Source organism: Scleropages formosus, chromosome 15, assembly GCF_900964775.1.
Source record: "Scleropages formosus chromosome 15, fSclFor1.1, whole genome shotgun sequence".
NCBI classification, from domain to species: Eukaryota; Metazoa; Chordata; class Actinopteri; order Osteoglossiformes; family Osteoglossidae; genus Scleropages; species Scleropages formosus.
The window spans coordinates 26,512,041-26,525,675 of NC_041820.1; the positions used below are offsets into that span (position 1 = coordinate 26,512,041).

The window sequence follows — 13,635 nt, forward strand, 5'->3', positions numbered from 1 at the left end:
ACTTACAACGTTTAGGTATTTACACAATTATTTACCCGGGGATGCGGCTGGATGATTTTTACCGGTGCAATAGGGTAAGTACAGCCAAGGAGGTGGGAATCGAACCTGAACCTTTGGGTCCAAAGGCAGTAACTGTAACCACTACGCTCACGCACACACTGTATTTAACAATATGAGGCAGGCGCCGTACAGACACCTTCCTGAAAGATGCTTCTGTTGAATGATAGATTCGCGGCCGCAGAACCAATCGCTGCGCAGCGCGAGCTCCCCCAGGCCCCGCCCTCCCGGATAATACCACAGGAAGTGCTCCCCCGTGCGTCCCTTTAACCTTTCGCGCGGTCACGCACCAACATGGCCGCCGTGGCGGCTGTACTCGGCGCAGTGGAATAGGCGACGCGGGGGCGCGCTCTATCGCGACCGATTCGGCCGCAGAGTCGGCGTCATTCCGAGAGGCTTTCAAGCCGAGCGCGAATGCTGCGCGGAACGCTGCTCGTTGCTAGAGCGGCGGCATTGCGCCGCGCGCCGCCGGCAGCAGCGTGTGGGAACCGCTCGCGAGGCTTGGGCGGGATGGGCGCGGAGCCAGCAGCGGCAGAGGCGCGCGCGGGTGGAGGTCAGCTGTACGATATTATAATCTCTGGAGGCGGTATGGTCGGGACGGCCATGGCGTGCTCCTTAGGTGAGTGCCGGTGCCGCGACCCGCCCCGGCTGTCCTCGCGGCCGCGAACGCTTAAAGCCACGAAAACACGTCTGAAAACACGACGCTGACGCGAATTTCCCCTCCGCGCGCGAGCTGCGCGTGCGCGCCCTCCTCTCCTTCCCGCGGCGCGAACGGCAGCGGCTGTGAGCGCGCGCGCGCGCTCCTTTACTACGTGTTCACCGCAGCGGGGTGCAGTTGCGGTTTCGGTTCGCAAAATACGTGCTTTAGAGCAGTGTGTTTTAGTCGTAGTAGTTCGATGGAGTTAATTAAGTGCAATTAACATGCGGAGGAGGTGGAGGCGAAAACGGCTCTTCCTGTCCTGCTCCGTTTTGCAGTGCAGTTTCAGAATCATTCACGTACCTACAGGGAGGCTGAGATCCCAGGGCAGTGGAAACTAGTCAAAAAGCCAGCACGTTAACACACACCACACAAACTCACACACCTATGATGTGTTCAAGTTCCATACAGTGCACCGAAGCCCTTGCACGAATCCAAACGGTACGAGCACACTCAAACGTTTGGGTTCTGCGTTCCTCCGAAGCTGTGTACGGCGTTCCGTATGCAGGACTCCGGAAAACGTCCACCGATTCGTAGGGTAGTCGGTCGGACCGGTCCGAAATAGTCCGGCACGGCTAGAACCGGCTGAGCACGTGGGTCAAGTGTCTGTGCGGTTGGGTAATGGCCTTTCTCGTGTGTTTTGTTTATTTGCCAAGGAATGGATCCAAATTTGGAGGGAAAGAAGATTCTCTTGCTGGAGGCAGGGAACAAAAAGGTGATGGACAAAGCGCCCGAGGCGTACAGCACCAGAGTGAGCTCCATCAGCCCAGGCTCTGCGAACCTCCTCAGCGGTAGGTGGTGCACCGGAGAGCCTGCGCGCGCTTCCGGTGTTCGAACCAGGGCTGTGGAGTTGGTACGCAAAACCTTCGACTCCGACTACAGTAACTCAATGATTACTTCCAACTCTATGGCGCTGCCCAAAAGTTGCGCGTCACTTTGGGGGTCGACTTGACCTCCGAACGTAGGCCTAAACCTATATTACACCTCTGATTTTTGGGCTCAGTTTACATGCCGGCATATACGGTACATTTTTTTTCCATCTCCGGTAACCCAACAGTTGCTTCGGACTCCACGGCACCGGCTCGAACTTCAACCCTCCAAGCCCCCAGGTGCTGCTAAAGTCTCGCCAGGCCTCAGTTGAAATGAACAATTATACCAAACTGCTTCAGGTTCTTTCCATGGTCGTCTGATGAGTGGAAGCCTTCCTGCCCGCTAATGGCGCCTTGCTCACTTACTGCCGCGTCATCAAAAATTGTGATCGTCAGCATAACCCTGGCGATTATGGTAAACGGTGCAAGCCAATGCTGTCTGTATTGTGCGATGAGCACGCTTGCTGAGCTTTTAATCTAACTTCAGATTTCAAATATGCAGTAATAATCACCCTTGAAGACTTTGTCATTGAACTGCTGTGCAATACAACAGTGAGTGAACAGAATTACAGTGGTACTCGCTGAGTTCTTTAGACAACAGTATAAAACATGACACTTAAATGCGAAAATTAAACAGTTTAAACAGATAACATAGTAAATTGATAATACAGTATAATATAATACAATAAAAAATTAAGTAGTGTTCAGCTGCTTCGCAGCTCTAGGGAAGAAGTGGCTTTTCATTCTTGTGTTTGAGTGAAATTTCCTGTATCGCCTTGCAGAGGGGAGCAGTGACATTTCAATACATACAATATCTATCAACCAGTCAATCAGTACAGACAATAAATAATCACCCTTGGAAATGAATGTGTCGTTCAACCGGTAGCTCCACAGCTGGAGGGTGTTTGAGGTCCGTGTCCAGTGGGATTAGAGCTATAAGAAGCATTGAGGTATTGGGGAAGTAGGTCATGTATCAGTAAGTGGCTCTCTGCTGAAAATGATCTTGCACGTAATCACAGCGACAGACGATATGATTGCAGCTTATTTTTCTTAGCATTTTTATCTCTTTTGTCACACCTGCTGTTAAACAGCTCTGCGTTAAATGACACGCGCGTATAAACTTTTCAAGCGCAATCTAGGATATTTTTTTGGATGTAGGCCTGTTGAAAAGCTGTTCAGTCAAGTCTGACATGTCCTGTCATCTTACAGGCATTGGAGCATGGGACCACATTGTCAATATGAGATGTAAACCTTATCAGCGGATGCAGGTGAGTTGTGTGAAACTCGGCTTCTTCAGCAGATGTTCCCGGAACATCCGCCGCTGTTTGACTTAATGGCGCCGCCCTTTCGAACATGCTTTTAAAGTCGTATCTGGCGGTTCTCGTGTCCTGCAGCTTTTCCCGTTGTCCTCATGAGTTTTGACAGTATGCCGCATCAGTTATTTTGCTTGCCAAAAAATAAATACCTGCATGATGGCAATACCCATAATTGTGGCGTGTGTGCCATTCATTAAAATGTGGGTAGGCTTCGAGGGTTTGTTTAATTTGTGGATAAACATGCCTTGCTTTGTAAGTACAATTCAAGAAGAGGAGGTGCGTCTTGGCCCGGGTGTTTGCCTCCGTCGTCCCAGGAGTGCCCCAAGGCGTACAATGTAATTTCCCTGGGGCATGTAATCGGTCACAACGAAAGGCGGACACGCTGGTGGTGAACGGGCACATTTTGTACATTCCAGTGGCATAGTTTATAAAACATCAGAAAGCACACGGATGCCTGAGAACCTCTGTCCCAAAGGATATAAATTTAAAAAGAAAAACCAGAGCTTCCTGACTTTGCGAAAGGCCCGCCGCATGAAAAAGTGTTTGTTTATTAGCACCATATTTTAATAGGCAGAATAAATCAATATAGCTTTTTTTTGATTGGGAGTTGTCTTTGTCTTCTAATTATTGTGATTCATGTGAAAAACAGCGGAGGGCACTGCGAATGTCAGCAGTAAAATGACCCTGGTTTACAGTTGTGGCCAGAATGTGGTCCCCCATGTAAGATGTGGTCTTTTTGTACCAAATAAGAAACTGTGCGGTCGCTGTCGCGGCAAGGGATGTCATCATAAAAATGCTGCGTCGTTATATACCTCTCCCATAATACCTCAACTGACCCGACTCTCTTGTTTCCCCCCTTTTCTTAAATGAGAGCATACATTGACATTGTGGGCCCCTAAACTCCCAACGGACTGGCATGATAACCCCCCCCCCCTCCAGTAAAACGTAAATGGAAGGATGCAGGAATCTGTACTTCCGTACATTCAATGTGGCTGTCACTGCATAAAGAAAATGAACTCGCTGCTGCAGCCAATGATTCGGGCACATTTGGTTCTACAGTTCGTCAAATGGAAGAGAAAGGGACACAGAAACACCTCTTTGGGGGAAAACAAGCTCCTTAAATGAGCAGTGGCGTTACGCTCGGCAACAGTTTCCTCATCAGTAGTGCTTCTTCGCACGCGCAAAGTTCTTGCACTTTTTGGTTGATTGAATTGAGTATTATGAAGCTGCTGGTGTCAAACTGAGAACGCAGCACCTTAACCTGCCCTTTGCACTGCCGTTAGATACTGTTACCGCTTCTACATTTCACACAGTGATGGGATGTGTAGTTCGTGTCCTGATTTGTGAAGCTTCAGTCCCAAAGTTTTTACCAGTCGGTTGCCAGTGATGCCTTTGCGTAGATGTAGCGCTCGTCTGGCCATAACGCTGCACTCATGCATTTGATTTGCACGTGTTTCTGGTGGCGGCTGTAAATTATCATGTGTGTTATGGATTCAATCTGCTTCTTCATTCATCAGCTGCCTACAGCTTAAGCGAAACCGAAAAGCAGTTGCCGATGGTTCACGCAGATCACTGGTGCCTGTTTTACGGGGTTTGGATTTCAGAGTTCGGGCTTGGGACACGGCCCACTGGCTTTGATGTGTTCAGTTCAATAAGACTGCTGTTCTTTGCAAGGCTATAAATAGGACAAACTATCGTCTTCAAGGCCTCTGACCATTGGAAGTAATTAGATGTCTCGCTTAGGTTTGGGACGCCTGCTCAGACGCGCTGATCACGTTTGATAAGGAGAACCTGGAGGAGATGTCCTATGTTGTGGAGAACGACGTTGTTGTGGCCGCCCTGACAAAGCAGCTGGATTCCCTGTCTGGTAGGTTCTGAATTGCACACGAATGTTTTCCACTAGTGATCCTGTGTTCGCCTTCTGGCGTTTAGCTGGCTGAACAGGGCTTGTGCATCCTTTTATTGGGCCTGTTTATGGCACCACGAGTCCGCCCTTGTTGGTCTGGCAGTGCCGGCATCCTTATCCGTCCCCTCTCCTCGTCTTGCTGCTGTTTATTTGTACTTTCCTCTCGTTTCCCATCTATTTACGAAGGCAGCTTTGGGGATGCACGTGTCTGCTTTGCTCTTTCAGTCACGCAGCACGTTTCCCTGGTGGGGGCCGTCCCACAGGGATCGGCGAGGCCCAGCGTGCACAAGCACGTGCTAAGGTCCGACGACCCGGTTAGGCCCGAGCATGTGTGCTCTGCGTGCGTCCAAGCCTGCTGAGCACGGTCAAGGGCTGACCATGTACTTCTGCTTGAAACTACCCCGCCCTTGTGAGGTTTTCAAAATGACATTTTGGCAGTCTTGGGTGCTTGACTGTTAAAAAAAAAAAAAAAAAAAAAATCTTTTTGTATAGTTTTGTTTGATTTTATTTTTCTTGGCACCGACCTTTCCCAGATGTGCAAAATCTGTGCGTGTTGCCCCAAGTGTTCCCCATGTCTCAGTGGCCTGCTCTAAGATGACATCCAGCTGCTCCTCAGGGAAAACGTGCTGACGGGCACTTTTGATCGTCTCAGCCTCTCAACGTTCGAACGTTGTCGCTGTGACAGCCGCCCTGTGTTCAGGGAGCAAAATCCAGGTGGCTAGCACAAGCACAACTTGGGGATCCTCTCTGTTTCCAAAAGGCTGCCCTACCACAGTCCACGGGAGGATTAGCACGAGCGGGGAGCGGTCCACCGTTAAACAAACACTATTAGTCAATGCCATGCGGCCAGCCGAGACCATTAAGGAGATTGTCAGCGTGAGCCTCGGCAGCTGGAGCCTGGCAGTGGGTGAAACCAGTGCTGTTTTATGAGGTGGTTTGCAGATCTTCCACTCTGGCTGTAGCTGCAGCCAAACCCTGCTTTTTTTTTTTTCTTCCAGAGTACAGTGGCAGCCCTCAATGAGCACGTTCAGTCATATTAAAGGCTTATCTCTTTCTCTGTGTGTGGCCTTGAGTTAGCAGCACTGTTGCTTTCATTACTCTTCACTTATGTTTTTTTCACACATACATGATACAGACATGTTCCTCCCACCCCACATGCTGCTTTGTGCCTTAACTCTGTCCTTGGATGTGTAACCCACAGGTCAGGTGGAAGTCCAGTACCGGACCAAGGTGGTGAAGTACACTTGGCCTCGGTCCTACCAGGCAGCAGACTCCATCCCCTGGGTGCAGGTGACACTGGCAAATGGGGAGACGCTGCAGACACGATTGCTGGTTAGTGGGATGCCCAACATGTCTTCCTGGGGTCCAGGGTCACGGGACCTGTCCCACTCTTCTGCTGTCTGTCTTGAGTGTCCCATGATACACTGCTGCACGCGCACTTGACACTGCCAAGATATCCCATGGAGAAAAAATGTTATGGGAGGCTTTTTGCGAAAGCCGATTTATTTACTGCCCTGGCCAATAGGTATGACCGTCTGCTGCGGGTGTGTCATTAAATGCACATGCTTGTTGAAATGTTTAATTTCATGGCTGTCATACTCTAATATCATGAACTCTGATAATGACGGTGAATGATGCTAGTGATGGGGGCAGTCGATAGCGTAGTGGTTAGAGCTGTTGTCTTCAAATCCTCAGGATGATTCAAGTTTGAACCTCACCTTGCTGCTATTGTATCCTTGAGCAAGGCACCTGTGTTAAATGCTCCAGTAAAATCACCCAGCTGTATAATTAACATTGAAAGTCCCTTTGGAGAAGAGCATCAGCTGAAAGAATAAATGAAACTGAAGGCCCTGATTGGTTGCCACGTGGCTGTTTTGTAGATTGGTGCTGATGGGCCAAATTCAATGGTGCGACGCGAAGCAGGGATTCCCGCAGTGAAGTGGAACTACGACCAGTCAGCTGTTGTGGCTGTTCTGCGCCTCTCAGAAGTAAGACCTCAGCGCTTCTCCTGTCTCTTGAACTCGGTGTGCTGTAAAGCTGCAGCAGCCTGCTCTGAATATGCAAGAATTTCAGGTCATTGCTGGTACAGCATCAACACTGACATCATTTCAGTGTATACGAATGCATTTAGAAATCTCATCACTTCCCAATTGTAATATGTTTCTTTCTCTGTGCACAGCAGTTCTTACTCTTACACCCATACTCACTCGTTAAATGGCTTGAGGTCCGCGGCATGTTGCATGGAGATGACATGGTGAAATGAGCTCCCTGTCTCACTCAGAACTGCTGAAGGGTCTCAAAGCACATCTTTCAGACCAGCCTCTCTCCTGAACCCGTAACAGGTCATAAAGTTGCATCACTCTCTCCGCCACCGTTGTGTTTCCTGTCAGTTTTAAAAGTAGCTATTTGTGTAACCTGTGCCGGCAAAACGGCGCCGTTGGACAAACTGTGCTTCTGCAGTCACGTGTCTGCATCTGTAGTTCTTTGTTGTGAAATGCACTTCTGTTTACTCTGTACGTGATTGAGCATCTGTCTGACAGGAACAGGCGGGTTCAGAATGCAGTCGTACGCCTTGGGGTGGGACAAAACCACTTCTGTTCCTCTCGTGGTTTTCTGGTTGTGTGTGTGCACACTCATAATTTACACCAAAGCTGATAATGCATATTTTGCCTTACCTTTGTCTCCTGGGTTTGTATAGGTCACTGAGAACAATGTTGCATGGCAGAGATTCCTCCCAACGGGCCCTCTTGCCATGCTTCCTGTAAGTGTCTCATGTCATCTTTACCTTGCCACAGCAGTGTGTATTTGTGTACCACGCATTCGTGTCTTACTGCACCTAGCAACTGTTAGGCTTGTGTCTGTTGTGGGTTGTGGAATATGCTTTCAATTTACATGCCAGTAAACAGCCTTGGTACATATTGCCATGGTGTATTTGTAGATATTAAAAGCTGTCACCAAGCAACACTGCATTGTTAAAAGAAATAATAATACTACTGTGACAGTCTGGGCCAGCCTTGCACTTTGATCTCCATCTGTGAAATTTATCGAAAAAAGGGGTCATGCTGACCGCAGTGCATCGCGGTGCTAGGGCACCCACTGCGGTAGTGTTTCATAAGGCATTGGTGACGTCCCAGTGACCCACCCTGTCGCTGTTCCTTCTCATCCTTCTGCGGTCCGTAGCTTTCGGACACAGAAAGCAGCCTGGTGTGGTCCACGAGCCACCGGCACGCCGAGGAGCTGCTGGAGCTGGATGAGGAGAGCTTTGTGGATGCCATCAACTCTGCCTTTGTGAGTGTGCCCTCCCCAGTCTGAACCCCACTCATGTGTCATTGTCACAGTATGGTTAAGACTCCTTCTGGCTCGGTCTGTCCCTTGGTTTCTACAGCAAAGCAGCTACTGAGGGCCTTGTGGATATACTTCACTGATTGGCTTTTCATAAAAAAAAGAAAACCTTCACTGTGCTGAGCAATAGTTAAAGTAAGGAGGAGATCCACATCCATGACCAGTCATGGATGTGGATCTTCTCCTTATTTCAGTCATGCTTGATTCAGCCCAGTTTTGACATTTGGCCAGGGTCATTATGTACAAGCAGCGCTGTTTCCGAACTTCTTTGTCCTCTCCTTTCTATCTTTTAAACAGTGGAGTAATGAGAACCACTCCGAGCTGGTGGAGACGGCAGGTTCCTTGTTCCGCACGGCTTTGTCCTTCCTGATGCCAACTGGGACTTCTGCCCGCCAGCTTCCCCCCAGCGTGGCTGGCATCGGACCGAAGAGCAGAGTCATGTTTCCTCTGGGGATGGGTCACGCTTCCGAGTACATCAGGCACCGCGTGGCCCTCATTGGGTACGTCAGCGTGTCTCCAGTAGAGAGGGCATGACCTCGGGCCACCGGGAGATTGTGGTGCTCACTGGGCATCCAGTTTGTCTTGGCCACCCTCAGCCCAACACCTTGTCAACAGCAAATATTTTCTTGTATGCCGTTTTATTAGCACTGCATCATGGTGTTCGGGAATAAACATTGAAATTCCGCACTAACGCTTCAACACAGTGCTGTCAGTCACCACGGGGTCGGGAGTGTTTCTGAGCTGCATGGCAGCCAGTGAGACTGAGCATGATCTTGACACACACTGCTGGCTTTTTGGTGTTCACATATCCACTCAAAAAAAAAAAAATCTTGTCTTTGTCTGTGGCCTGAGACTAGCCCAGACAGCTGTTGGTTTGACCATGTTGACTTACTGACAGAAACGCGGCGTCCCGTGATTACAAGGATGGGCATGCTTTCCCTTTGAGCCTGCGCTTTGATTTATGCATTTGTTCCTGATTGAAAAAGGAAACTGGTGTTAAAAGCTTCATGGTTACGGGATGGGGAGGCTCCATGGCTTTCAGTGCCGTATTGGTGTGCCTGTGGTGACTCTTAGGGAGCCAAGGGCCGCGTGTCCTCCCTGGCCACCACTTTGGAGGCAACTGCGTCCCTCCCAGGAGCTCCTCAAGAGTTGGCTCAGTCCCACCTGTGCCTCCCTGGTCTCATTCCTCATACTCCAAAATAGGATGGACAAAGCTGTGTGAGAAGTCTCTCTCCATTTTGGGGAGCGTCCCAAGACCAAATCAGCCTGCGAACAATGAGCAAGGTTTCCGATTGTGATGTGGAAGGAATTTCTGCTTTTAAAGACGCTCCGGTAAGATCGAAGGGATGAGGCGTCCTGTGCCCATCTGCCCCCGTGAAGTGATACCGGTACGAGTCAGAACCACTCACCTCGTTCCGATTTTCTGTTTTTCAAGGGACGCTGCCCACCGGGTGCACCCCTTGGCCGGACAGGGCGCCAACTTGGGGTTTGGAGACGTGGCCTGTTTGACAAAGGTCCTCAGCCAAGCAGTCTTTAACGGGAAAGACCTGGGTAAGTTCCAGAAGCCGTCACTTGTGGCCGGTGGTTTTCCGTAATCTGTTTTCCATAGTCCATACTGGGTTCGTCTTCTAAAAGGAACAAATAGGAACAACTCTTTTATGGGGAGCCTTCTCTTCCCCCCCTCCCCCCTGGCCTTTTAGTATGCGTTCAAGAACATTATGGTGCGGCTGTCAGATTGCAGTGCTATTTTATGAATGGTCAGATTTGCTCTTTTATCTGGGTGCAAAAGTCTAATTGAAGGCAGCTGCCCAGATTTACATGCTAATCCGTGAATGTCTTTAAAAGCGAATGTTTGGTCGTATAAAATGGCGTACCCTAGAATAAGCAAAAAAGTTACTTGAGCTTTGTTCATGCTACCTGAGCACTTTTTTTGTGGACCCCTAGGCATGTATTTGCAGTATTTTTTTACTTACTCTATGACAGAAGATTCCATTCAGCCACTCAAAATAAGGATCATGAGCACCATCGCTCTGTCGACACCTTTGGTATCTGTGTATGGTTCTGCAGTCGACAATCAGCATTGAGTTTTTATCACCCGTTGTAAATGTAGACATTAGAAATAAAATGAAGTGCTATGCTGTAGGCAGCATGTAGCTATTATTACCTAATAGCATAAAATCTTAACGTTTTCTTTAATTAGGATGTTCATACGGTTCCTGTATCGGTCAACAGAACCACTAATACATTTGATAATAAACCAAACTGTGCATTGAGTGCTTTGATTTTATCTTGCACTCTTTGGCCTTAATTTGCTCTAGTGGAGCCATGTTAATCACCACTTTCCCACACTGGCTGAAGCTGCACCTTGCAGATCTCAGTGCTGTTATTCTGATGATGACATTGATTTTTGTTGTTTTAATCGGGACAGGCTCATACCTTCCACATTCGTACTTGATCACTTTCTGCTTATGCCATTTTGTTTTACCAGAGTTAATCTTACTGACTGCAGTTGGTTTTTTTTTCTGTGACTTTCAGTCAAAAATGAATCCAGAACCAGGCACAACTGTTACTGTTATTGCAGCTCTTAAATATTAAACTATATATACCTTTTAATTTAGTTTAGCAAGATATACTTAGTTTTTCCTCATAAAATAAAAATATTACTGTTGGAAAAGACAGTCGTTTCCTGCACGAGTGTCCCATGTCCGCAAGCAGTGTCCATGAAAAGCGAGCGCTTGACGGAAGAATGTAAAGGGAAGCGAATTGTATGCTGCCGCTGTGAACCGAAACATCGGAACTGGCCGATGTTTCTGAGGAAACGCTGGCTCTTTGCCGTCACCCCAGGGTACTCGTGTTGGAGCGCCTTTCACCAGGCTGTCCTGTATAGTTTTAGTCCAAGCTTGCTCCACTCAAGGTCCAGGCAGCACTTAGGCTAAGTGCAGTGACCAAGCTGAACTGCCACTCTGGCCTTTGTCATGTGTGCAGTTTTGCCTTGCTGGTGTTGAGTGCGTTCCCCACGTGCTGTGTGCCTCCTCGCAGGAGCCATGCAGCATCTCCTAGAGTACGAGACGGAACGCCAGCGCCACAACTTGCCCATGATGGCCGCCATCGACCTCATGAAGCGCCTCTATTCCACGAATGCAGCCCCTGTGGTGCTTTTGCGGACCCTGGGGCTGCAGGCCACCAATGCTGTTCCGCCCCTCAAAGTAAGCCCCCCTCCTGATTACATGGCTCTGTGCTCTAAACGTGCCTATAATTTCCATGGTCATGAACTGTAGAGCGGGCTAATTTTAGCCCCAAATTTAGTGTTACCAAAACTGTGTGGGTGGGGTACAGGGTTCGGCCCGTGCTGTGTACAGTGGTGTTGGGCTGTGTTTTCACACTCCTTTTATTACAGACCGCTCATGTGAAATGGCTTCATTTCATACTCAGCCATTCAGACCAAAGCCAGTGCTGCTGGTTGCAAAGAACATTTTTGTAGAAGCCCAGTTATGTAAGATGTTTGCATTATATGTCAGGATTTTATTTTCACTTGTGTGCAAGCCCTTGAATGACACGGCTCGCATGCGAACAGCGTGCTTGACCCGGCTGTAGGAGAAACCACGTCTTTTCATGGTCCGGCTCACGCAGTGATGAATGGAAAAACCCAGCATGAATTTGGGACTGTTTCTCAGCTCAGAGTATTTTATTCTGCCTGGGGACGGAACCAGTGTCTCTAACTGAAGCCTGCAGAACCTCCCGACAGCACGCAGGGCTCGCCGAAATAAGCATCCGAGTCCAAAAGACTGGGACTGATGGAGCCCTGGATTTGACTTGAGAAGGTGATGTCAGCACTGTAAGCCTATGCGTGTCAGCTACAGGGTTCCCTTCTTGTATTTTGTTGGTCTTAAGATGCAGGTGAGAAACGAGGCCTTGCGAGGGGCTGCAGTCTGCAGGTTCTAATCGTTTTCCAGAGCTTAACTGATTGAAGCCATCCATTGAGTAACCTCATATGGAGTAAACTGTCACCCTGAGCCCTGTGTGGTGTGCTAGTTTTGTCAAATACTTGACGGGGTGCAGATGCTTCGATAAATCCCTCATTAGTCATTTTCACACTAGATTTTAATAAACGTGAGTTGCGTGTTGCTAAAAACACAAAAAAGCACCATTTGCTGGCTAGCACAAAGTCTGCAAGCTTCTTCCAGGTACCTTTTGCAGCACAGTGATTCATGGTGAGTTGGCCAGACACGCCAAAGATAGCTGTTTCTGTGGGTTTCTAAGTTACTTAAACATTGCCTAAACAACATGGATTTTTAAACAGCGGGGGTTCTGCTGATAACTCAGTAATATCAGTGTATATTATTCATTACATGTCTTTGTTTTATTCAGGAGCAAATCATGGCTTTTGCAAGCAAGTGACTGTCTTGGGAACCGTCGACTCAAGAGGGCTCTTCTGATTGACTTCTAACATCTCGTGGAATGTAAAGGTGTAAATTAATTAAAGGTATATTATATTTTAGTCTCCTCTTAGGTGCTTCTCTGGTCTCCGTGCAATTTTTTTTAAAATTCAGAACACCAAGAGTATTTTAAATATTTTTGTGCCCTTTAAAGTCTTCAGCCACAATTTGAATTCAGGAAATAGTTTTTCTTTTTTATTACAGGCTGTGCAGACTTAAGTCTGGAGTAAGCCAAAATCACCTCGTAAAAATATCAAAATATCATTTAAGTAACATTTATATCAGTTTTTTTGTCTCTGAGTGTGTTAAATGTGTTACTTTTGTGTGGTGTTTCAAGTGTTCTCTGCTGCTCTTCCTTTGTTAAAGAAATGTCAGCCAAAGCCTAGTATCAGTGACATATTGAATTAGTATTTGATTATTCAAGCCAAAAATATTGCATCTTTGCACAGTCGATAAAGCTTCCATATGTAACGATTGCCTAGTATTTTTACTGCTGTTTTCCAGTAGAAACTTCACTGTGACAAAACACTGGGCAGGAAGTGATTTATTGCTCAAAATATTCTGAAACTGGTTAAACGTTTTTGGACAAGCAGTGAAGATTGTTCTGGACAAAACTTCACAATGTGTGTGGCCATGGTTTGTGAAATTATCGGCTAAATAAGAGAATTTGATGTTTTCTATTGGATTCCCCAAAACAAATTCACATGAAACACCCACAAATTATGTGTATTGAGCACAATATGAACTCGGTTGTGCTACCATGTACTTAAGGAAGTCTGTTTGTCTAGAGTGTGACAGTTTTTGACCAAGCTGGTAGCCTGTACTTTGTGGGACCGTTGTATTGGCCTCAAACTGGATTTTGTATGACATCTGTAAGCAAGATGATCACAGAACAGGAACAACAGGTCCAGTTGGCCACAAAACGGTGCGGCTTGAAGAGTCACATTTTAGAAAGACTTTAATACTTGAGTACTGTTTGTGCAGTTTGACATTAAGTGCACATTTATTCATT

General features: G+C 47.6%; 1 protein-coding gene across 1 annotated transcript; it reads left to right on the forward strand.

Moving 5' to 3' along the window:
• Nucleotides 1-330: 330 nt before the first annotated feature.
• Nucleotides 331-12,634, forward strand: coq6 (coenzyme Q6 monooxygenase). Its single transcript, XM_029258641.1, has 12 exons — nt 331-676; nt 1,411-1,545; nt 2,833-2,891; nt 4,683-4,806; nt 6,047-6,177; nt 6,726-6,833; nt 7,544-7,606; nt 8,026-8,133; nt 8,485-8,687; nt 9,623-9,738; nt 11,227-11,393; nt 12,556-12,634. Exons 1-12 carry the CDS (start codon nt 472-474, stop codon nt 12,583-12,585), a joined length of 1,449 nt encoding a protein of 482 aa, XP_029114474.1. The 5' UTR covers nt 331-471; the 3' UTR covers nt 12,586-12,634.
• Nucleotides 12,635-13,635: the final 1,001 nt, after the last annotated feature.

What these genes read in the sequence shown, in the direction of transcription:
- coq6 (XM_029258641.1), top strand. Translation starts at nt 472, where the DNA reads ATGCTGCGCGGAACGCTGCTCGTTGCTAGAGCGGCGGCATTGCGCCGC. An exon ending in CTGTTCTGCGCCTCTCAGAA is followed by an intron (nt 6,834 to 7,543) that starts GTAAGACCTCAG and finishes GGGTTTGTATAG; the next exon opens with GTCACTGAGAACAATGTTGC. An exon ending in GCCCTCTTGCCATGCTTCCT is followed by an intron (nt 7,607 to 8,025) that starts GTAAGTGTCTCA and finishes TGCGGTCCGTAG; the next exon opens with CTTTCGGACACAGAAAGCAG.